The following is a 26,459-nucleotide window of genomic DNA, read 5'->3' as shown; positions in this document are numbered from 1 at the left end:
AGCATTGAAATCCCGGCAAGTCATATTTTTGTTTTGCTAAATTCTTGAGATGTAATTAGTTTCTTGTTTTTGTTTCAGTTCTTGAGTATGTGACCTAAAATGGTCAGTGTTGTACTGTTTTTGTTCTTGCTTTGGTGATTAATAAAATTCTTATTATCAATAAAAAAAAATGATATTGATGCACACCATATCCACAAATACAAAGCGAATACAAATATGTTTCGTGCCAATGTAACCAGTTTAGATAGTTTAGGTATGATTAAAGTTCATACAATTTAGGTGTAATTTCCAATTTTGCATTCAAAAGTTAGAACACAACAAATTCAATCAACATAAAGTTAAAGATCATGATTAGACACCGTCAACTACTCGTATATATTGATCAAAATGTTACCACTGAAAAATGATAACATCATTTTCTAATTGGATAAATATGATTAAATTTTTATGTTTTAATGAGGAATATACGACCATGTTTTTAAATTTTGAATTAACATTAACGTCCTAAAATATATCCTCAACTCTTACTAAAATTTACTATAATTTCTATCTAAAAAGGAACTCAAGTCAGGGACATTTTTGGACCTTAATATACTTATGGGACTATGCATTAAAAAAGGAATCCTAGACCGACCTCTACATTTTACATCGGGTTTCCTTAATTTACTAAAATAATTACGAAAATCTCTGGATGATAATTTTAAATAAGCAATAACTTTTCTGCAGAGAAAGACTTCGTTTCCACAGATCCTTTGATGACCCAAAGTAAAACTTTGTTGGCTTTGTCTCTGGTAGAAACCATAGTAGCACAAAAGAAAGCTTTACCGACGTAGTCTCTCATCACATATCCAACACCATTAATCGTAGTAGAAATATCAAAAGCATCATCAATATTACATTTAATCCAACCAAAATGAGGGGCATCCATTTACCAATAATACTGACATAAATGAAGGGTTTAGGGGTGATTTTAGGGGTTACAAAAACAATAATTGCTCTGTCTCTATCTAAGCCAATAGCAGGGGTTTCAATTTTTTACCAAAAAGTAAATTATTTTTACAGTTCCAAATTGACAAAAAAATGACAAATAAAAAAGGATTAAACTCTTCGGACAATGATGAAATATGATCAAGTAACAAACAATGAAGTTCGTAAAATTACCCCTAAACCCTTTACATTCATGTCAGTAGTATTGATAAATGGATTACACTGGAACTGAAATTTGAAAAAAGGATTAGACTCTTCATACAATGTTGAAAAAAGAATGTTGTTGTCTTTACCAAGCAAAAATTTATCAAAGAAATCATGAGAACAAATGCAGAAAGGATAACTGAACCAAACTTAACTAGCTAAAAGACATAGAAACCCAAAGACCGTTACAGTTCGAGGTTTGAAAGTACATTTTCAAGCAACAAGACTAGAACTGAAATGAGAAACATCCTTAAAGAGAGCATTCATAAGTTGGTCTCTAGCAAAATCTCTTGGATCAAATTGATCAGCTAACTTTTTTACATCACTCTCAATTATGGCATTGGTGAGCTTTAGTTCCAATGCCTTTTTTTAAACAATCCATATGTTACGAGCTTTAGCTTCAGCTGGGGAAGAAACTTCAAAAACCATGGCAACACAAAATGAAGCACATCCATGTGCTTTAGCTTTAACTTTACTGACGTAGTCTCTCATCACATACCATGTGCCATTTCACAATAGAAAGATCGAAAGCACCATCACTATTATATTTAATCTAACCAAAAGGTGGGGGATTACGGATTGTCAGACAACCAAAATATCTCCAATACTTTCTACAATAACGATTATTAGTATGGATTGATGGTGGGTTTTTACCAAAAGGAAGAAAGCGTAAAATCACACCAGTTTTGTAGCAGAAATATAAAATATATAAATTATTTATGTGCTTGTATCCGAAATATATAATTTGTATATTTAATTTTGTCTCTGTAAAGGAAATTAGAATTGCAGACCCAAATAATAGCTATAGATACTCTCTGCTGGTCATGTAGTCTCTCTATAAATATATACATCTATGTGAATATTAGATGCTTTACCTGGCTATTCTCAATATTTTTTATATAAAAATAACGCACTTAACGATACTCAGTATATCTGCTCTCTGTATTGAATCTCACAAGACTGCTGGTACTTGTTGCAATTCTTCCTACACTATTGATTATACAAAATGTATATTCAGAACAAGCTTTGGTGTTGGTATATCTTTCGTTTTTTCCTCAAATAATTACTAAGATCAAAGACGTATTAACTACTAGTATAGAGCGACTTGAATCCATCTCGGGTGCAGTAATTCGACAGTAATTCCCTGGTACCAAGTACACAATGACAATAAACCACTTGTACAAGAATACAAGTATATATGTCATATAGCCTACTGCGAGCGGCGACGACCAAGACATGGCCTCCCACCTCTCGAATGCTGGTGAACCAGCGTTGGCATCTTCTACTTGTTGGTGCGCACTATACTAGCCACATCATTGTCCCAACCGTTAGAAAGAGAGTGTTGGAGTTCTCTTGTTGATGATGCAAGAACACCAGATCCACACAATGTATAGCGCATCCAGCGTTGGTTTAGTTCCCGCGTTCGTAGACCATCCAGGGCTGGTTAACTCCCACATCCATAGCCCATCCAGCACTAGCTTATTCCCGCGCCAACAGCTTCATCCAGAGCTGGGCCTTCTCATTTCCTCTGGCGCAGGCTTGTCAGGGCCAACTCTTCTTCCATGATGCACCAACAGATATTTCATCAATGTCACGCAATTGTACCAAGTGTTTGTACCCCTCTTCTTTTGGAACGATTTTTTGGGGATCATGGTTTTTTGGGGACCATGATTTTATTTTAGGTAAAGACATTAGAAGTAAATCTAGGTCACCTCTTATCTGGATATTTATATTAATACCTAAATTACCCTCCTGATTAATTTTGGGTGATGATTAGTTAGTGTTAATAATAATTAGTGTAGTGATTAGTGAGATGATTAAGTTAAAGATAATTAGTGAGATTAAAAAATCAGATGTTTTTTTTTTTAAAGAAGTAGAATTATTGAGAGAGTAAAGTTAGAGAAGATGAAGAAGAAAAACATGAAAAACGATGGATTTTACCAACCACAACCGGAGGAAGGGTATTTGGGTACCCAGGTGTGCTTCAAACTTAGATAATGTTGGTTGAATTGCTCCAAACTTTCAAAAAAAATGAAAATTTTTATGTACATTTGGGTCAGTTCGGTTACCATATGTCAAGCACATGTAACCGAACACACCTGAAAGTGTAGTTTAGTTACGTTTTCCAAACACGCAGGCTACTGAACTCGCTCGTTAATGGAGGTTTTGGTCGTACAGTGTCATGTTCGGTTACCTAGGATAAAATGGTAGGTAACCGAACTTTGAACTTAACAATTTATTTGGGTACATCTTGTGTGTTCAGTTAGTTCGCAAACTTCAACGCAACCAAGTTCCCAATCGAACTGCGGGTTAAAAGTAACCTAGTGTTAGAAGTTCGGTTGGTTCGCAAACTTCAACATATTTTGCGAATCAACCGAACTGGGCTATATATATATGCATATATGCAATTAGGCAAACGTTCGGTTAATACGAAATTTATTTCTTGGCGAATTAGGTAGAGTTCGGTTACGAAGTTTCAAAGGTAGAGTTCGGTTACAAAGAAAACTTAACGTTTTTGTGAACGAATCGAACTTGTGGACTTCTCATTATTTTCGTAAACTAAAGTTCGGTGATATCCTTATTTTGCGAAGGAACCGAACTTATGGACTTCTGTTGTTCTAATACAAGGAGTTCGGTTAAAAGTATTTTTTGCAAATCAACCGAACTCTATTGGCTAAGTTCGGTTACTTTGTAGTTTTAAAAAATTTTGCGAAAAAACCGAAATTGGCTAAGTTCGGTTATTTTGGAACTCAAGATAGTGGCCACAACAACACAGTTCCGTTAGACTGGATTTGTTTTTTTTCGGTTCTAAGGGTAGAGTTCGGTTACTTTGTAGTTTTAAATTTTTTTGCGAAACAGCCGAACAGAGAGTTCGGTGACTTAGTTTTAAATCCAATAGAACCGAACTGTTCTTCGTGTTCTTCATTTTCAAGAAGTTCGGTTAGTAAACTAGGTTTTTTTGGAAAATCGACCTAACCGAACATGGCTCTGTAACTCATACTAAAACCCTATTTTGATGATTTCTATTCGATTGAAGCAATCAAAATCAAATTAAAGTGAAGGGTTTGTTGGAAAATACCTCCGGAGTGGTCCCATGGCAGAATCAGGCTGCGGCTGGCGTCTTTTATACTCGATAAAATTATCATGTAACAGAACTTAATTGTGATTGCATTGATGTTGTTACATTTCTTAAATAGGCGGTGGTGGTGGTGGTGGTGGTAATCGGCGGTGGTGGGCGGTGGTGGTGGTAATCGGTGGTTGGTGGTGGTGGTAATCGGAGGTGGTGGTGGTGGTAATCGGCGGTGGTGGGCGGTGGTGGTGGGAGGAGGTGGTTATATATATATAGGTGGTTATTAGGTTGGTTTTAAATTAAATTAGGTTAAGAGTAGGTTAGTCATTTCAACGTTTTAGGACATCCCTTATCACTACAGGGAAGATGCTCTAATAAAACCATGGTCCCCTCAAAAAAACCATGGTCCCTAAAAAATCATTCTTCTTTTGGTGTTGTAAGCCATTAGTACCCTGATTTCATACCCAGGATGCGAGAATTCAATGACTAATATTGCAATTGTATGTATGTAAATATTTGGCATCTATTCCTTCACAGTCATACACCAGTGACATGTGCTGCTACACCACCAGGTACCCAGCGTACTCAACTAATCACGGCTGACATACTAGAGCTTATCGCTCACAGCCTATTGACTAGAGCTCATCGCTCACATCCTACTTCTTAGAGATAATTTCTCATCAGCACTAGTAGTTCTCTATTCGACTAATAAGTGAGTCTGAACGAGACTCATCAGTTAATTACTTGACCAAGTAGTCTTTTATGACACTATCAACTCAGCATTAGTAGCATATTGATTCTACATGTTTATCTCTACGAGACATCAAATATGTTACATGGGGGAAAGTTTTAGGGTTTTGGTCTAGCGGTTTACGACAGATGCGATGTGTCAACTCACACTCATAACAGAACGAGACTAAGTCGTGATAAACGTGAAGTGAAATAAGGGATAAGTGAACATGTAGAAATCAGTCTTCTTAAAATGCAGAAAGGATTTACCACGTTTTCTATATCTTCTCGAGTTTTCCCGAGTCTTCTCGATTCTTTTATTTCCAACATGATTTTCGCTTCTTGTGGACACCACATACATGAGCTTGATCTTCACAGTTCAAAGACACCACATACATCACTACCATGTGATCTCTCTATTTCTATGCTTCCCTCCCTAAAATCAACTTTATCTCCTCTCATTGTGACCAAAGAGACGCTTGAAAGATTGTTTCTTGGTTTAGGCGAGTTCCTTATGATTTTCGCCTCTCGAACTCACACAAATACCATACTCTCACTTTATTTGTTTTACGCTTGAAATATTTTGGCGACCACTATGGGAGACCAATCTTTCGGTTGCAAAGTAGATTTTAAAAAATGAAATCAAAATGGTCGACCGTAGGTTAGGTTTAATAACCTCAAATCCCAAATTTGTTCCCGCTAACAATAGTGGTGCTAGTACTAGATCACAATCATCCATGTCAGTGTTACTACCATTACCACCAGCTAGGTGTGTAAATAAATCTTATTAGGTCCGCGTAGTATACTGCATGGAACCAATCATCTTATTCGGTTTAGGTTTTAAAGGTTTCTGGTCTGGTTCCCAAATTGATGGACCTGGAACCAAACCCAATAAAATTTTCGGGTACCCATCGGGTCCGAGTACCCGTTGGGTACTAATGATTTTTTTTAAAAAAAAACACAAATATTCTTTGTTTTTTTATTTACAAATTATTTTGACACAAAATTACAGTTATTTTTCATTAATGGCCTAAATAAACATTAAATTTAAGAAGACATGAAAATTATTAAAGAAATCAAACTAAAACTAGATAGATGTATTAATTTTAGGCAAAAGGACTTATAAAAATTTGAATAACCGGGTACCTAATACTTGTGAGGTATCTACATTGCTAATGAGTCCAATTTTAGAGCCCGGAGCCGGACCCAGTTCTTCCGGTTCATGTCCAGGTTATCAGGTACCCATTGACATCCCTACCACCATCACTCTTCACGATGTTACTCGTAATACCTCCAACCATCTCTCATCTGGTCGTGTCCCTGAATAAACTATAAATCCTAAAATAGTTCCTAATCTCATGGATCTGATGCAAAGCCAATAAATTCTCCCTAGAAGTCAAGTTCATATGGTAAAGCACATGGAGAAAGTCAAAGATGCTCTAAGGACCGCCGACTCTAGCACATCTAAAATCCATATCCGAGATTCGTACCAAATTTGAAATTAATAAGATTCCAAAATCCACCTTTGTCACTATTGAAAACCTAGAGAGACTCCTCCAAAGTGGAAACAAAAAAGGCTCGGTCTCATCTCATCACCACCAGCCTCCTTACCCGCATGATATCGAGAAGGTCCTTCTACCAATATGATATACCTCTCTTTTATTCTCGTTGTATGATGAGACCGATAACACTTGCGAACATGTCTTCTGTTTTCCAAAGTCATTGAGAGAGCATGACTAAAATCATGTGTTGCACATCAGGGAGTGTTGAAAGTCTCTTATAGGCACCACATGTATCTGATATAATAATATTGTTCCTAATAGTATTGCTAACTGGTGTGAGATGATTGACACCTTTTATAAGAAATATATCTTTATCTCTGAACAAATCACGTTGTCGGATCTGGTGAGAATGTTTCAACGAAGTAATGAACACCCCACGACAAAGTTAAGCGATTTAGAACCCAATCTACTAATTTTCATTAGTTGAATGTGATTGAACTACAACTGGTGGAGCTCTGCATAAATAGGATGATACTAGTTTATTGAGCCTTGTTGGAAAACTTGAGCTTTCAGAAACTGCATGAAGCTTCCAAAAACTCATCTACAACCGTGCTTTCTGTATTGGAGAGGACTATAACTCCTAATAATGAGGTCGCATGAACCTAGAACTAAACAAAAAGTCTCAAAGAGCTAAATATCAGAAATGCCCATAAATTTCTTCTCTCGAATGTTAGTCAAAAAACGCAATATTTGGTCGTAGTCGTGTTAAAGGAAACCAAAAACATGCTAGGTAAAAATGAGAGTGAAGGACCTATCCTGGTGGAGAGCATGTCGACATTAATATCAACTACTTAAGATTCATACCAGTATCTTGGTCGGGCGTAAATGGTATCCCTGGCCAGGTGCTTCTGAAATAAGACCCGACAAGCACTGCTATAGTGATGCAGTGTATATCACTAGTAGTTATGTAATTAACTCTTAATACCCAACCATTTGTAGGTGTTGTTAGAAAACGAGGAAAAAGGAAAGCTCCAACCCCTGAACCATCATAGTCCAAGCACTCTAGATTAGTTCGTGTTGCAACTTCAATATCAGCAACCTAAGTGTCATGGAAATCGAACCAAGCTCAAGCATTCTAAGCTCCGATTTCATGGCAGAAAAGACAAAAAAAAAGCTCCAGCACTTCTGGACCTCCCGTTTCCCATAAGAATTACTTGAACTACTAGAGGTGTGGATTCAAGAAGGAAGTATCAAACTCCATTATATTCATCAAGAGCCAACTGAACATGAAATAATTAATCATAAATATTGTAATTTTCACAGATTTTGTCATCACCCAAATAGTGAATGCTGTCAGATAAATCTTCAGAGGAAAGGTTATGTCGGGTGAGCAACAAGTGGGGACTGAGTATGTGTGAATATAATATATCATCCTTGTCATATTTTGAAAACTAAAAATCTACCTTTTCATCTTTCTCCTTCTCATGAGACTAATCCTTTGACTTTTATTCATTGTGATGTTTGGGTTCCCAGTCCAGCAATTTCTCATGCTGGTTATAAGTACTATTTAGTGGTTATAGATGATGCTGGTAGATTTTATTGGATTTATCCAATGAAATTAAACTGATGTTCTGAAATGTTATTCACACTTCAAAACTGTCATTGAAACTTTGTTTTCCACTAAAACTTGGCGGTTTTAAACTGATAATGCTTGTGAGCTTGTTAAGGGTTCATTCAAGCAGTTTTTTTTTATTCATTCTAGTGATATCCACCTGAGACCTTGTTGTTCAAATACCCCTCAACAAAATGGATTAGAATAAAGAGAACATAGGCATATCAAAGAAATGGGTAATACACGTTTATTTCACTTTTCTTGTCCAAAAAGTTTCTGGTTTGATGTCATTATTGTTGTTACCTATCTTATTTTTCTCAATAAAAAATTTTCTTATGAAGTTTTGCTTCATGTTGTTCCAGATTATTCATCTCTGAGAGTATTTGGTTCCATTTTTTGTTCATTTTTTTTAATCATTCAAGACCTGATAAATTGTCTCTAAAATCTTTAAGATGTGTGTTCATTGGATACAATCCTTTTAGGGATATACGTGTTTTGATCACGTTTTTAGAAAATTTCATATATTTAGACGTGTCATCTTTGATGAATCTAATTTTTATTATAGTTCATGTACTTCTAATATTTCTGCAGATTCTCAAAATCTAATGCTTAGTTCTGATCCAGAATCTTCAACCTCTAAGTCATTATAAGTTTATTTCTCATGACCCAATGGTTACTAGGTCTACGAAGGGAGTTGCTAATTTAAACAATTTCCCGATTTTCTTTTGAATCATCCAGTCAAACATCATATCCCTTCTTCTTTTACAAGTTTGTTAGACGTTATCTCTGAGCCTAAGATATTTAAGGAAGCACGTGAGAATCCTATATGGTTAGGATACATGAAAAATGAGTTTGATGCTCTTGTATTGATGATACTTGGGAATTGGTAGATCTTGAACCACATACGAACATTCTTAGCAGCAAGTATGTGTAGAAGGTCAAACTTAAGTATGATGGTTTTGTAGAAAAACTTAAGTCAGTAATAGTGGCTAGAGAGTATAATTAACAAGATGAAGTTGATTCTAGTGAAATTTTTAGCCTAGGTGTAAAATCTACAACTTTTAGAGTTTTTTTAACTTTAGAAATCTATAAAGATTGGTCAATCAAGCAATCAAACGTATCCAACGTATTTCTACATGTTTTTTTGTCTGAAGATGTATTTATGAAGCAACCTCCTGGCTTTATGTATACCAATTATCTTAATCATGTATGCTACTTGAAGAAATCTCCTTATGGAGTAAAACAAGACCCAAGAGCATAGTTCACCAGATTTATTTATTTTCTTCTTGAATAAGGCTTTCTCAAGTTCATGTGTGATCACTCCATGTTTATCAACATAAATGATGGTACTGTTGCTATATGTAGATGACATTATTTTTGCAGAAAGTTCATGTATTCTTCTTGAAGATTTTATTGCAGCAGTTAGTAATAAATTCTCTATGAAACAATTAGGAAATTCGCATTACTGTCTACGCACTAAAACATCCTGATCCGCAAATTTTTATTATTTTGACACGACAAGCGTATACTCCAGAACTTTTAGCTAAAACAAAAATGTTAGAATCTAAAACTTATGACACTCCGTTTACAAAGTCTAAGTAATGTTCAGTTCATGACGGTATTTATTAGCTGCATTTGAATATTAGGAAATAGTGGGTGATTTTTACAATTTATGCATGATCTTATCAATTAGCATCTGTTGCTTGTGAAGAGGATGTCGAGGTACCTAAAAGGTACTTTGGTTAATGGTATTTCTTTGAAGAATGGTGAAATTCTTTTTCTGATAGCTTATGTCGACTAAGATTGAGCAGGTTTCCTTTACACAAGAAGATCTATATCTGGTTAGTGGTTTTTCTGGGGTTGCTTCTGTGGGATTTTAACAAGATTGATTTATTCTTCTAAGTTTTAACACTTTTGTTGCAGTTTCTGGTGCTTGTGATGATTCTGTTGCTATATCATAGCTTGTTTTGTGTTCACTTTTCTCTTTATGTTTCTTTTGTATTAGTTTCATAGTAGCTTATGAGTTTGAGAAGGTCTCTCTCTCCAAACTTCTAGTGTATTATATACTAATTGAGGGAGTGTATTGGGGAAATAGGTCAAGTCATGTTGACTTGACTAAATCTATGTCGTATGACATATTGTATATACATGTCTTCTGGGTTTGTGGTAGATACCTTATAATATTCATTTTAATAATATTTCTCATCTCATTCTAACAATTCTGACAAATAACAATTTATGACGAGTATAAGTTACTTATGTGAAATAAATGGATGATAAATTGTAAATGTCAATGTGGCACAGTGGTAAAGTCACTGGGTGATGATATCAACGACCTGAGTTCGAAACTCGTAAGCATTAGGTGGATAATTGTTCTTTGTTTGCCTAGTTACATGGGCTTGTAAATGATAAAGTTCTTATAAAAAGAAGTTTAAACTTTATGCAATAGGAAGTGAACATCAAGATAGTATGATTCTTATACCAAGGAATTTGCGGTAGGAAGTGAACATCCAGTGCAAGCCTATTACTGGTACCACTAACCTTTCTAAGTCGATGTACTACATTTTTAATCAACGAAACAAAAAATTCTTTTACTGAATCTAATTTCCAGAATCTAAAAGAGAAAAAAAATTGTTTTCTACTCTCTTAGAAAAAAAAAACCTAGAAATTCGTCAGCAGTCTCCATCCTTTTGCTCAGATCTAATCTGAAAACAGGCTCATTTTATTTTGATTGCTATTAGGTTTTTTTTTTCTTTATTTTTTTTGTAGGATTTCAATTTTGTTATGAATTTAATATCATTTGATATTCTTCTTCACCTTTGGAGCTATTATATCTTTCACTTTTGTGCGGTTATCTCTTCACCTTTATGGAGATTCTATCTTCGCCTCCAAGGTGATTATTTCTATGTTTATTTTGGTTGGTTTGTGGTTTTTTATCTGAGATTCTTCAAGAACATCAATGATTCAACTCGACGACGGTTCGATTTTACGATCCAAGAAATTTAGGGTATCCAACTTATTCTCAACCAACAGTTGAGTCGATTACTTGCTTATTTTTGAAGAAGACGAGTCAATTACTTGCTTATTTTTGAAGAAGACAACAATCGGAAACGTTCGGAATTTGTTATGGTTTATACCTTCCTTAACGTTCAGAATTTATTACAATTTATACCTTCCTTCCCTTCAAAAATTGGACACTATCGTAGTTCATCGCCCATTTTCTTATCCTTTTATTCATAAATTGTATCTTTATTTGTATTTGGATTTTATCTTTTCTTGATTTATGATGTTCTTGATTATCTTATAAACATCCATTCAACCTCTATTTTGATATGAAATATAATGTTAGCTGATACCAACCAACAACAACAACAACAAAAAAATCTAATTTCCTATTTAATAAGCTCTCAACCAAAATTTAAAGTCAGTTACAAATGTGCAAGCCTTCTAAAAGAATATAACACATCAAAACAGGCAAAAACTGCTTATTTAATTAAAGAAAAACCTGAAAATAACTCCAATAGTACATTCTACTTAAGGAATATTCTCTGCCCTTAGAATACACAACATATCAGGCACCGAGGGCTAGCACTTAAAGGACAGATAAACATTACCCCTCGTCAATAAATTCTTTCATATGATACCTCACCCCTAAACTAGTCGGGTATTATACAAAGAATATCTTCTCCCATGGCCGTCTCACACTTTCTGAAGGCTCTAGGCGTGCTGTTAATTTTAGGCCTTTTAAGTGCACCAATATATTATTAAAAAGAAATTTAATGGTCATACCTATATGAAACTAACAATTATTGTTTGCACATACAACTTTTGAAGCACATTTTTACCATATTCTTATATATTATTGCAATACATACATATCACTAAATGTAAGGATATGTAAGATTTTTTACGAAACAACATTCTACGTTTACGCTCTTATGAAAATTTATCTATATATGATATATAAAAGAATTGTGATCTCCGCTTCTTGGGATTTAGAAAATAAACAACATTTCAAATTGATATTTGTATTTATATGGATTATTTGAAATGAGAGAATTTTTTTTTTTGATGTTTACCAAAAAATACATAATAACATTGTATGCGAAAAAATATTTAAACAAAATAAATAAGAATCATGGTGTGCTTGAAAAATTATATGTAATAACATTTTATCACAAATTGTGTTTTTAATACGTGGGAAACATTTAGACAATCAAATTAGTAGTAATGCGTATAGTAAATACATTAATGAAGATAACTATAATATGTAATATGCAATAGCTACTTCTTTATATTGTTGTTTATCGAATTTATTTAATTAAATCTTTCACCGAAGATAATTGCAATAATTAATCTTCATGAATAGATCTTCTATGTATTGTTTTCCATGATATTTAGTTCTACCATTTTTTTCATTGTGTCCAATCTCATGATAATCTTCAAAAGTTATGCTTATAACTCTCATGTTCTTGCTTGAATAAGTATAGATGAATACTTTTGACGATTGATCCTTGTCTTATATCTTCTTGTGAGTTTATTAAAATCCGAGAAAATCATTGTTCTAGTAAAAACATCGTCTTTGTTGTTCTATTTTGAGAATAACATCAAATGGAGGTGAGTTCTAAATTGAATCAGAGCTTAATTAACATATCTTTGGGGGGAGTGTGTTCGTGGAATTTAGGAAAGAAAAGTCCATTTAATCTCTTTAAGGTGAAAGAAACTAAGTTGTGAAACTTAGTGGAATCATCATTGACGACATGATATTCTTCGTATCAATTGTTCTTTTAATAACTTAATTCACGAGGAACCCAATTCTCATCACCTTTGTCAACTTTGTGACAAAAAGGGTGAGAAACAATAATAGTTTACTACTAATGACATATGGCTTTGCAAAACATTATCTACGTGGAGAGTTAATTAATATGTGTGCTCATCGTCCCATTTAGCAAAACTTGACATGTAAAGGATAAGAGGGAGTACATATCAAAATAATAAGTAGTATCACTATATGTTTGAAAAAATATATTGTGCTTAAAAATGACAAACGATACTACTCATTGGGATAACAACCATACGCGAAATGAAAGTCATCCATGAAAATTCTGAAGGGTAGGAATATCAAAGTTATTACCTATCACTGCTGAATATTCAATTACGTATACCGAACGAACACATGTAGAACCGTAGAAGAATAAAGTTGAACTTTCAAGAAATCAAGAAAGCATCATGGCGTTTGTACCAAAAGTTAAACTTGTAAAAGTACATATGTATTTCAAAAGTTTTGTCATTAAAATTAATAAAAGGGAGATATTTTTAGAGAGAATGCTCGGTTGAACCTCCACGCATTGATATGGAAAGTATGTTTTCAAATTTAGACGCCAAAACTATTTCTTGATTTATAACCTACTTAAGTTAGCTTCGGTCTACATTAGATTAATTAGGTAGTAAACTCTTAGGTTCATCCCAGTTACTCGTGAAAATTAAAGATTGAAGATTACATGAAGAAATTCATCGAAGGATAGTAAAAAGGATTGATTTTTCTTTCAGATTGTTTTTCCTTCTATTTATCTATCATAGCAAAATCAAAGACTTTAGTAAATAATCAAATTGCAAAAAGATGGTTCTTGTCATAGATTAGATGTTTGGCTAAAGTTTAGTGAAGTTTTGATGTCAAGTTCATGGTTGTCACTTTTTTGGAACTAACATCAAGTAAATATTTATCATGAGTTTTGAAACTATAGGTTCACAAATCTATTTCAAATTTGAAACTTGTACATATTAGATTGTGAACTTATGTTTTAAGTTCGCACAACTTAGAGACAAAGAATTTTTCCCGCACCCGGCTTGGCTTGAGTTCGTGAACCTAGTGGAGAGAGAAAGATTCCTGAACCCAAACTTACTTACGTTTGCGAACCTAGTTTTTGAGTTTGCGAAACTTGATTAGAAAAGATTCTCCTGACACTTTCTAATTGAGTTCTTCAACATAAAATCTTAGGTTCGTAAATCTAAAGGTACAAAATATCTAAAAACTTGTTGCGACAATTGTTGTATTTTCTGTAACACTCACACTTTTAGTATGGCGCATGCTCAAAGGTGCGTCAATTGAATGAGATGAAGCGTTATCTCAATATAATGTTGGCCAATATCGCTTCATAATGATGCATTATGCAGGTTACATTGGCCAAGAGCTAATATCGCATTATCATGGTGCATCATGTTTGTGGTGGTTGCCCGAGGAAAATGTTATACTATCATGGCGCATCACTCCAGTGGGTGACTGGCCGAGAGCAATGTTGCACCATGTGGCGCCTCATTCAAGTTGGTCGTTGGGCCAAAACTGGATTTTGCACCACCATGGCGCATTACTCGGTACGCTTAGAAAAACAACCATGAATAGTGAAACAAGCATGTCCACTGGTCCCCAAGTTTTAGTTGTAAAAATGTGAATAAGACATATATAGGGAGAGATGGAACCTTCTGCAAAAAATTCGAGGATGGAGAGAGAAGCACCGAAAATTTAGGAAATTCTGAAAAAATTATTTTTTTGAGTTTTATCAATTTTCTTTAATCTTTGATCGTTGATCTTTGTTCTTTGATCCGTTGTTTATCTCCTAATGTTACCTTAGTGATCTTTGTTTGAATCTTTTTCAAGCTTCATCTATTTACTCTTCTAGTTCCTTTATGATTTAGATTGTCTAGGCATGGTTTTCTTTTACATTCAAATCTAGTTTTTAGTTCTTACTCCTTCTTCAGGATTTATTGTCACTCAGTATTTATACTTATGTTATTGCCTCTCACTATCTAATGAATACTTAATCTCCTTTGCAGGGTCTCATCCTACTTTGAACCATGTGGGGTATCCATTATTGGACCTGTTTTATTCTCTTCCTTGTTCAAACTCTATTGTCTCAATCAACAGCAGTATGCACACCGTATTCTTCGGAAGTTTTGCAGACCATCTCTCTCATGATGGATTATACCAGTATGTTCCAGTATTTTGCAGGAAATCATCTTTATGATCCCAAGGTCTCAACCGAGTTTCGATCTCAAGTTCAATTCTCAGCACTAAAATTTTGTGCCAATACCCATAATTCTTTGGAGCCAAGAAATTTTCAAATTTTGAAAACCCTCGATTGGCGGCATTACAGTTGTGGTGCGATCTTTCAGCAGGAAATTTCTCAACCATTTAATGATTTTCTTGGTCAACAACAAGGTGTCATAACGATCTTTTCGCACTCAAAGTCACCCTTATACTCATTCAATGCCAATTATACGTCAGTAGTATATGCTGTTATAAAGTTTCCGCGAATAAAAGATTTTCCTTATCCTTCTAAAAACGATTTTGGTAGTTTTGTACCTACCTACACTCTATGTAACCAAAAAAGGTGGAAGTTGAATACTCATTCTTTATCGTCAAACATTTTTCATTATATCCGAGATAAAAAAATGACTTCAACCTCTAAAAACCATGTTGCTTCCATCACCAACCAACTCCAAAATGCCAACATCAGAAATATCTCAGTTATGAAACTTAGGAAATCAGTTGGTTCAGTGAAAGCTCTTTCAACAGCTACAAAAGAAAGAGGTCATTCCTTGATAGGAAATCTTTTTAATGAAGACTCCATGGAAACAGATCTAGTGAGGAAGGAACTAAAAGAACTCTGGAAGCCATACAAGTTTAGAGAAATACGTGCTCTTGACAGGAACATCTTTTTTTTCAAGTTTCTCACAAAAGAAAAGATGGAGGCGGTGCTCAAAAAAACTCCTTGGAATGTCTGTAAGTCTCACCTGAATCTTCTCCCTTATGATGATGATGTTCCTTTAAAAGATTGGAACTTTACTCACAGTGAATGGACAATTCAGTTCAAAAATCTTTTTCTTAAACACCATTATGTTCAACTAATTGATGAAGCTTTGGTCGAACTTGGTCCAAAGATTAAGACTGACCCCCCAAACTACCGGCCTTCTTATGGATGCATGACATCTGCAAGAGTAAAAATAGACTTAAGTAAACCTCTTTTTAGAGGTGGTTGGCGGAACACAAGAGATGGAGGAGTTACTTGGGTGAGATACCATTGGGAGCGTCAACCTCATAATCTTTGTACTGATTGCTGGAAAATAGATCACAATAAGGAGCAGTGTGCCAATGTTTCTCATGACCTGAAGATCCGGCGTTATACAAATGAAGAATATATCAAATATATCCATGATCTGGCAGCAGCGTATGGAGTTGAAATCTGTGAAGATCTTGACATGTTAATCCAGAGAATTTGTGAAGCTAGCAAGAAACAAATTGCATAACAAGGAGATGACCAGGAGGAAACCAGAAGACCTAAAAGATCCAGAAGCACTGAAGAAGAAGATGATGACTCAAATGAGTTCTTAGAGAACAACGATTTTCCTAATGTTAATGAGCAAAATACTGTGAAGAATCCATCTTGTATTGAGTTTAATGGAATGGAGTACGACTTGATTGAGCAGGGAGAGAATATCAATAAGGAGTACCCCCCCCCAGGTGATGGATGAGGCTGCTGCTGCTTCAAACATCTTGGTATTTTCTTTTCCTTATTTTCTCTTTTTTCGTTATTATCTTTCCCATCAAGTTTTTCCTACGGATCTTTCATGCATTTACTTTTATACTAGGTTTAGCATCCACGATATTTTCAGTATGAAAGTACTAAGTTGGAACTGCCAAGGTTTCTTAGGAAAAGATACTAGAGATCACCTTCTCTATCTTAATAATCTTCATCATCCTGACATAATTTTCATCTGTGAAACCAAAATTAATGATAACAGCATCATTAGGTTATCTAATTTCCTAGGAATGCCAAATAAGACTTTTGTTCCATCCATTGGTCTAGCAGGTGGCTTACTTTTGCTTTGGAAAGATGGTTTCTCTCTAAACATAATTCACCAAGATGATAAAATATTACATACGAGCATCATAATGACCCTAGTAGAGGGGAATGGTACTTAACTTGCGTCTATGGAACACCCTATAACAATGAAAAAGAATCTCAATGGTCTTTCATTAAGAGTCTTGGTAGGACTATTAATAAACCCTGGGTTCTCATTGGTGATTTAAATATCACCTTTTCACCCAATGATAGAAACATTGAGTGAAATAATATCACTTCTAGTGATGTCCTAGATCTCATTAAGGACTCAGACCTTACAGATTTAGGATTTTGTGGAAAGCCTTTCACTTGGACTAGTAATAAACACGGCATCGGCCGGTTTAAGTCTAGGTTATATAGAGATTTAGGAAGCAGTGAGTGGTTTTTAGTTTATTCTGAATCTGTTCTCAGGCATCTTCACCAATACGGTTCAGATCATACCCCTATAATGCTAGACATTTCTAACCAAAATAGGGTAACTTGTAGAAATTGGAAATTTTTTGAGCATTGGCTCAAACATGAAACTTTTTATGAAAAATATTAAAGTTGCTTGGTCTACTAATGTCTCTGGTTCTAATGCTTTTGTCCTTACAAACAAGTTATCTAATACAAGACATCTGCTGTCACTATGGAGCAAAAGTACGTTTAGTGATTTCAATAAACGTATCACACAACTTCAGTCAGAATTAAACTCCCTACAAGATGCTTATGTTAATGGTTCCAACACGAAAGCAGTTATTAACCTGGATAGTGAGATCATACAACTCAATGAAATCCAAGCAAGTTCCAATCGGCAGAAGTCTCGTGATCACTTTTATAAAGACATGGATATGAACTCAAGGTATTTTCATATTAGAATGAACCGAAGAAAATGTCGAAATAGAATATATTCTCTTATGGCCTCTGATGGAACATGGTGCAATGAGAGGTATTCACTTTCTCATCTCCTCAAGCAGCATTTTCAAGATATTATGACTACTTCCAATCCTCCATGCAATCAGAATTTTTTCAGGCATATTCCACAATGTATTTCTATGGAGGACAATGAAGAACTTGAAGCTATCCCTTCAGAACAAGAAATCCATCAAGCTCTCATGACAATGGAGCCATGGACATCTCCTGGACCGGACGGATCCCCCCCCCCCAGTTTTTACCAGACTCAATGGCAAGTGGTGAAGGAAGATGTTTGTAAGATGATTAAATTCTTCCACTCGGGTTTTCTACTTCGGCAACTAAACAATACTAGGGTTTCATGGATTCCCAAAGTACAAATAGCCAAAAAACCGAAGGACTTTCGTCTTATAGCATTGTGCAACACAGTATATAAAATCATCTCGAAGATCATTGCTTTGAGGATGAAGAAGCATATCGCAAAAATCATCTTGCCAATGCAGTCGGCCTATGTACCAGGTAGAATAATATCAGAGAATATTTGCCTAGTGCAAGAAATTGTGCAAGCTATGAAGAAAAAAGATGGAATAAGTGGTCATCGTGCACTTAAAATGGACATGTCCAAGGCGTTTGATAGACTAGAATGGAGCTTCCTTCTAGACATTCTTAAGCAGTTTGGTTTCTCAGATAAATTTCGTCAACTTATTTCCCAATGCATCTCGACAACCCATATTGAAATCATGTTGAATGGTTCTCCCACACCAGCATTCAAGCCAACTCGAGGTATTAGACAGGGTGATCCGTTATCACCCTATCTTTTCATTCTAGCTATGGAGTCTTTCTCGAGATTTTTAGCATATTGTGAATCTACTGGGAAACTTACATGTATGAAAATTTCACGTTCAGATCCAAAGATCAATCATCTGCTGTTTGCGTATGATTGTCTCTTATTTTGCAAAGCCAATGACGTACAAGTTTAAAATTTACTGAACGTGATCCAACAATTTTCTATATGCTCAGGGAAGTTGATTAATTTTCATAAATCAGCTATGTATTTCAGTTCTAATCTTTCTCATGAAGTTTGTCAGTCTATTAGTGGAATGCTGCAAGTTAGATATTTAAATATCTCAGATAAAAAGTATCTTGGCCTCCCCTTTTTTGTAGGCAGGAAAAAGCGTATTCCATTCTCCATTCTTTGTGATAAAATGGATAACAGATTTGCAAACTGGAACGGTAGCAACATGTCTGAAGCGGCGAGATCAGTTATGATTAAGAACGTCTCTAATGCGATACCAATTCATCATATGACGAGTTTCAGATTACCAGACGTTACCATTAAAAAGATGAGTACAAAACAGCAGCAATTCTGTAGAAATAAGAAAACTTGCAGAGGCAATCATATCATCACATGGAGAAAAACACAAAAACCTAAAGAAGAAGGAGGGTTGGGCTTTCGTGATATGCACATCTTCAATAGGGAATTACTTGCGAAATATGCTTGGAGACTTTGTTCTGACACAGAATCTATGATAGCGAAATCTCTACAGGCTAAATACTTTTCAGACGGAGATCTCTTCAACTTAAAAAAGAAGACCAATACAACTTGGTCTTGGAGAAGTCTGAGTTTTGAGTTAGCGTTTGTGCAAGCTAACAGTTGCTGGTGTTTAGAATGGCAGGAAAATTTTAATTTGGCAACACAGATGGATCCTTGGACTATCGAATCCTCCAATCCCAAAACTGGGTTGTACGTCTCATCAGCAATATAAATTTGTACATGAATTGTTTAATCAGAATAGTAGTTCATGGGATATACATATTCTACAAGAACTATTTGAGGCTAACACAGTAAATCTCAGCATGGGTTTACAGATCCACAACAGATGTGAAGATAGGTTAATCTGATTGCTAGAAAAAAAATGGCAGCTTCTCTGTAAAATCAGCTTACAGGAAGATGTATGAAGAACAAGACAACTCAGAATCGGTGGGGCCAAGAATGATCAAGACTTATAAATCATTACCCAGAATAAGGCAATTTTTATGGAAAGTTGTTTCTTCTCTTCTACCCACAAGAGACATATTAAGTTCTAAAATATCTGGCATTGCATCAGTCTGTCCCTTCTGTGAACTGGTACAGGAGACTCCATCTCATGTTTTGATGGAATATAACTTGGCAAGAGCAGTGTGCTTCTCTATCTCTGGTTGGTATTCAAATGGTTCTACTTCCTTCTCAGACTGGACACGAAGCTGGTTCGAAGCTGGTTCGATGACCTTCATGCTAAGAGAATTACAACTGATGACATCTGCAGAAGAGCCATCATTGTGTGGTTCTTATGGTCTGATCGATGTGACAAAGTTTTTCAGAACACTAACCCTATCCCAGAGAGAACCATTTTAAAAGCTCGTAGCTTTATCAGTGAACACTTAGCACAAAACAACATGAACATGCCACTAATAATAGAGTCTGTCGTAGGAATATATGTTGGTTTCCTCCACCTGTTGATGTTGTTACCATCAACATAGATGGTTCTTATTTGAGTTCTAACAGCACTGGTGGAATTGGACTAATGGTTCGAAATTTTGCAGGTGAGCAGCAAGCATCAAAATGTATCTACTTGACGGGGATAAGGAATGTTGTGCAAGCGGAGTGTATGGGTTTGTGGGAAGCTGTGAATTTGGCGCAGAGGTTAAAGCTTGAGAAAGTACACTTTGAGCTTGACGCAAAGACAATGGTGGAAGCAGTCAACAACAAATCTTCTATCGATTGGCAATTATTTAATTTCGTAAAAGATATTCAAAGTTTTTTTAGTAGATTTCGCTCTTGGAAATGTTCTTACATTCCAAAAGAAGGCAATAAAGTTGCAGATATTCTCTCTAAAACTAGCTAGAGAAAATGCATTATCAGTAGCTTGGTCTAGTTATTCTCCTGTAGAAATTAGATCACATCTTAGTCGGGATATTTCTCATGTAATTAACTAATATTCCTTTCAATGCATTACTTCTTGTTTCAAAAAAAAATATATATATATATATAAGGAGGGGTAGTCGGTTGAAGGTGCATATAGCATAAATGCACTAGTAAGATTCAAAGCTTAGACGATAAAGCCTATATGATGCAAAACCATCATTATGGCGCTTTACTTACTCGAGAGATCTATTTGATGCTTTGGCATCATTATTGCAGTGTTGAGAAACTAAGGATGCACCACCACGGTGCAAAACGAAGAAAAGACCAGTGATGCATATTCTTGCTTATCATTTGCAAAAAACCATTTGGCTTAAGCGGACTAGGTTATGCTTGGACTTTGACTTTGCAATACGAGTTGGCTTTAGTTGCTTGTCCCGAATACTTCTGAGTTACAATTTGTGCTTCATCCTTTGTTCGTAGGGTACGTTGGCAGCCGCAATTAGTTGCGACATTAGTGGTCCAGCATTTTGTCGATCATATCATCTAACTAGGGATATGGTTGCGATATTTTGGTAACTCGTATCACTGACTCAGTTTTGCGATACAAGAGATGATTGTTGCCATGCTTGGTGGGGTAGTAACATTCCTTGGATGCTCATGAGTCTGATTGATACACCCTTGGCTCGAGCAAGTCCAGTACATGGTTTCTGCTCAATGCCAAAGTGAAGTAAGAAAGCGGAAATAAGCTTGCAATGGTCTATGCGCAAGTCCAAGGCCTACATTATGCATGAACAGTACTCGGAAGTCAATGATGCATACCAAGATGCATCAGCACCAGCCTTTAAGGCATTACACCTTTCGCAGAACAATGATAAGTTGGAACGATGAGAAGTTAAGTCTGGAAATACACTTAAGGTAACATGCTTGCGAAGCATGCTTGCAAAGGCAAATGGACATGCATTTTCTGGTGCTACCCTCGAGTTTTTCCTACGATGGTATCCTCATCAAAAACAATCCCTAAATTTAAATCTCAATTAAAATAACCGATTCATCAAATTCTTGATGGATCGATCTCTTATTTACTAAAAACTCGCTAATAGCATAAAGTTTATCTCTAACCATGAAAATAAATCAGATATACACAAAATCTGCATTTTTCTAGTTCCTCTTAGAAAATGGTGGGGACTTTGTTAAAATGGTGAGACTTTGTTAAAATATGATCTTCTGCCTATGGTATTCATCATATTTTGAGTCTCTCATATTTTAAATGGACTTACAAGGAAGGAGACACTTAAATTAGTTAAAGAGAATTGCATGTAGTAAGTTCTAATGTTCTTATATAAAAGTGTAAAAAATAAAAATACCGACTAAATGAAATTGGAAACTAGTGCGCACTAGTTACAAAACAAACGGCTTTCAATAACACTAGCTAGAAATTATGACTATCAACAAGAATACTGGTAGACACTATGTCCCAACACTGCTTGCATGATAAAATTTTAAAAAAAAACTAAAATTAAAATTTTTGGGCTCAACAAATTGAGGCTCTAGGCACAAGCCTAGCTGGCCAAGCCCATAAGACGGCTCTGTCTTCTCCCTCTAGCTCTAGTTGTCTTTTGGAATGTTAAGTTCTCCAAATACTGGGCTATCAACTGCCACCCCCATCGCGTTTAGACCGTTGTCAACATAAACAACTGAACCCGTAATAGCTGAAGACAATGGTGATAGCAAGAATGCAGCAGCATTGCCAACTTCATCTGTTTCATGTATTTTTGAGGAGCTTAGCAAGAAACGGATAAAACAAGAAAAGATAAATCACAAAGACATGGATGGCTTACCTGCTGCCAACTCTTTCTGCAATGGTGCATTATTTATTGAGTATTCGATCATTGTGTCAATGAAGCCAATGGCTTTTGCAGCACGGCTTCCAAGAGGACCTGGGGGAAAAAATAGTAGAGCAAAACAAGGATGAAGAAATATCGTTAGGCTGCTTAGGAAAGAGAGCTATTCATGCATACAGTAGTACTGAATGAAGGGAATAAGAGTAACCAAAGAAGCTTTTAGGTACTTTCAGTATCGCTAGTGATTACAGAAAACTAAGAAACTTTACCATCTATTGGTGTTGTAGAAGTGTACCAACTAACTGTAACAAACTTGTCCATATCCATATTTAAATGTGACGAAAAATAACTAATGTTCTGAGGATCAATCATCGTTGATGGGAACAGACCACACGGATTCAAGAAAGTTTAAGTGAAACGGGGGTTAATTAGATTCCCAGGCACTACAACAAGTTCAGATTGTTTCATCTTATTGGTGGGGAGCATAGAGCTTAATTCAGTTAAGAACCCAGCTTCTTTTAACCCGTTTCTTGGTCAGCCTAATCTTGGTTTGTGATGCCAAAGTTGGGAATATTACGACTAGAGGAGATGGTCAGAATAGATCCTATTGGTGCTTCTGGCATACATTATAATCAAAAAGATATTCTATTGAGAAAGATATGGTACATGCAATGGAAGAAATAAAACATTACAATTTACAAAGATATAGACATAGGCTTACCCGCAGATATAGTGTTGACCCTGACTTTATAGCGCCTTCCAGCTTCAAAAGCAAGCACCTGCAACAAGTAGAAAGTGGATCAAGTACTGTCGCATCCTGTAAGGAATAAAGCTAGATATAGATAGAGGAGAGGGCATTAAACTAGCTGATTGGAAACACTCACCCTGGTGTCACTCTCCAGAGCGGCTTTAGCTGAACTCATGCCCCCACCGTACCTGTTAGATAATCAGACGAGAGTAAGAATCTATTTCTCCTAATGTAAATACAAATAGGTGGGTAAACAAGGCGGTTAAGAAAATGTACCCAGGAATGATTCTTTCAGAGGCAATATATGTGAGAGAAAGTGAAGCTCCACCTGCAGGGCAGAAGGGGATCAGATATTCCAGATAGTATTAATTACTTATCCAAATAAAAGAAAGTGAACAGAAGACAGAAAGTGAAATATAAAAAAATTGAACCGATCTTTAGTTAGACGCTTGCCTGGGTTCATGATAGGAATAAAATGCTTGAGCAACGAAACATAGGAGTAACTAGATGCAGAGATAGCTGCAAGATATCCTTTTCTGGAAGTCTCCAGTAAAGGCTTACTAACCTGTTTCAGAAATTCTCATGAGTCCTAAACCAATGAATAATGCAGGTTGGGATAAAATGAAACTTTAACCAGACTATACCTCTGGTCCATTGGCAAGGGAGTGCACAAGGATGTCGATAGTTCCAAAATCCTTTTTCACACATTCAGCAACTTCCTGCAATCATTTTAAAATCATGTGAGAAGAAAGCAGCCAGAGATAGTACATCTGATAATATGTAACTGCAAAAACAACTAGTTCTCACGGTTACATATTTGTTATACTCCGGCTCTCGGATCAGTCAGATTTTCTTACCAATAGCAAAAAAAATTATATATAGCCATGATGTCACACCAGAAGTTCAACTCACAAGTTCTGCTTGTTGTAATTTTGCTGACATTTTAACTATGGGAACAACAGCTCATCTTGGCATATTCTAATATCACAATCACATTCTATGCAGTTCTAGGAATAAGAATACAGTACCTGAACAGTCCAGTTCGAGGATCCTGCATAACGCTTATTTGTTTTAATCTGCACAAACCAAATCGAAGAGATATACTTAACTTCACCTCCTCAAGGTTCAATTCTAAACTATATATAAAGCAAGAAAGCATTGCAAAATAGTTACATCTTCGGGTACATCCTCAGGGTTGTCAAAAACAGCATCCAAAGGATAAACTTTAGTAATTTCCATTAGTGACCCATCTGGCAAACTGTGAATCATAAAATTTTACGTTAGTAACAACCTTTTGAAAGGCATAAACCCATGAGTGACATGGATGAAAGTTCTTACACGCGAGATGCATCAAACTTTCCACGACGAAGACTGGTCTCAAAAATGTTCAGTGCCTACAACAGAATAAGCATTTGGTCAGAATTCAATTTTTGCTATCTGGTGAAGATGAGTAAAAATGTAAAAGACGTGGACGGTGGAGTAGTTGACGTACAGGCACCCATGTACCAACTAAAATTTCAGCACCAGCAGCAGCTAGAGATTTTGCTATTGCCCAACCATATCCGTTGTCATCAGCTATCCCAGCTATAAATGCTCTTTTCCCTGAAAACAAGGTTGGGAGCGTCAGCTTATTACTGATCAGCACTTACTATAATGTACCAAAAGAATTTGGTTACAGGTAATCAATGCAAAAGCTAATAAGAACTTTTAACAGTACTAAGGCAACTAGACTTGTCTATCCACAAAAGTTCACTCCATAACCATAATAATAATAAATATGAATTCTAAATGTCTATACACACATCACACATAGAAAATAAAATAAAACTGCAAGGCTGTAAGCTAACCTCTCAAATCAATAGGCAAACCAGGAAGAGTAGGTTTGCTGTCAGTAGATTGAGACATTGCCCTTGTGATGACTTCACCGGATTTGGAATGCATAGAAATGATGTTGCAGGACAATGGTTTTACTGATGCAATAGAAGAAGCACTTGAGAGCATAGAGAAAGAGTTTGTTTTTGGATTAGCACCAAAAACTGCAGCACTTGAATTGAGCACCTTCCATGATGAATTCACTGATGGTTTCGCCATCATCATCTGTAGACCTGAAGCCATTGTCTGTGCCATTCTACCCGACGAAGTAAATCCAAATCTGCATTCAAATTTTTCAGGAAAAAAAGTAAATAAAAATTGAAATCACATTACCAAATTAAGCAACTAACAATAAAACCAAAACCAAAAGAAATAAATGGATACTATTTCACAAGAATCTGAGGTGCATTGTAGTAGAAATCTCACTACATAGCAAAAACCCTATTGAGTTAAGAAAATCCAAGATCAGATTTTTAGCAAACAAAATCAAACCCACGGTTAAAACTACTACAAAAAGAAAAATGAAATCTTTGAAGGTAAAACTGGTAAGAACGAGGGAACAAGAAAAGATTTGTACCTCTTGAAGACTGAAATCGTTGCTGAAATGTGAGGAATTTGTGAATGTAGGTAGTAGAAACGGAAGAGATTATAGAGGGGGGATGATTGTATAAGATTTGTCGAAACCCTAAGTGAATTGAGATTGCATATGTAGGTTTCGATAAGATCGAGGATGTTGGAGTTCCACTTTATAAACACTGTTTTGAAAGCTTTGGAAATGCCGGAAAGCTGGTGAAATATTGGTTGTGGTTAGTTGTTTGGTTCTTCTTTTTTCACATTCGAGTGTGTAGGAATTACTGGCTAGTCCAGTTCTAGCAGATCCAGTTAATGGTTAGTCCACCCGTGAAAAAGATTTATTCTCTAGTCCAAAAACTTCGTGGAGAGTATAAAGTGTACTTTATAAATTTCTAAAACATCCTTTCAGGTCTAATTAGTATCAACATATGTAAATGTTACTAGTAGTATGTTACTACATACTAGTGGTATCAATACGGTGATACTACATATTAATATGTACTGTACTAGTAGTAACAAAAATATCTTATTGTTACTAGTAATTATGTAACTACTTTACCATACTAAACTATTATACTAGTATACTACTATAGTATAGTATACTAGTAAACTAGTATACTAATAA

At 35.5% G+C, this 26,459-nt stretch overlaps 1 protein-coding gene across 1 annotated transcript; it reads right to left on the bottom strand.

Annotated features, from left to right (window-relative positions):
• Positions 1 to 22,096: 22,096 nt before the first annotated feature.
• LOC113296950 (enoyl-[acyl-carrier-protein] reductase [NADH], chloroplastic-like) lies at positions 22,097 to 26,071 on the bottom strand. Its single transcript, XM_026545321.1, has 13 exons — positions 25,839 to 26,071; positions 25,237 to 25,541; positions 24,882 to 24,991; positions 24,728 to 24,783; positions 24,563 to 24,647; positions 24,418 to 24,465; positions 24,034 to 24,108; positions 23,843 to 23,954; positions 23,666 to 23,717; positions 23,526 to 23,577; positions 23,363 to 23,420; positions 22,639 to 22,737; positions 22,097 to 22,557 (listed from the first exon to the last, which is right to left on the bottom strand). Exons 2-13 carry the CDS (start codon positions 25,514 to 25,516, stop codon positions 22,406 to 22,408), a joined length of 1,179 nt encoding a protein of 392 aa, XP_026401106.1. The 5' UTR covers positions 25,517 to 25,541; positions 25,839 to 26,071; the 3' UTR covers positions 22,097 to 22,405.
• Between the last annotated feature and the right edge of the window lie 388 nt (positions 26,072 to 26,459).

Source organism: Papaver somniferum, chromosome 7 (genome assembly GCF_003573695.1).
Source record: "Papaver somniferum cultivar HN1 chromosome 7, ASM357369v1, whole genome shotgun sequence".
Taxonomy (NCBI): Eukaryota; Viridiplantae; Streptophyta; class Magnoliopsida; order Ranunculales; family Papaveraceae; genus Papaver; species Papaver somniferum.
Note: the sequence above shows the minus strand (reverse complement) of the source record. Positions and strands in the feature narration are given on the sequence as shown.

Excerpts from the sequence above, each read along its gene's own strand:
- LOC113296950 (XM_026545321.1), bottom strand. The coding sequence starts at position 25,516 with ATGGCACAGACAATGGCTTCAGGTCTACAGATGATGATGGCGAAACCA. Across the intron at positions 24,784-24,881 it reads TAGTTGGTACATGGGTGCCT|GCACTGAACATTTTTGAGAC; the intron begins GTACGTCAACTA and ends ATTCTGTTGTAG. Across the intron at positions 23,955-24,033 it reads CCCTTGCCAATGGACCAGAG|GTTAGTAAGCCTTTACTGGA; the intron begins GTATAGTCTGGT and ends TTTCTGAAACAG.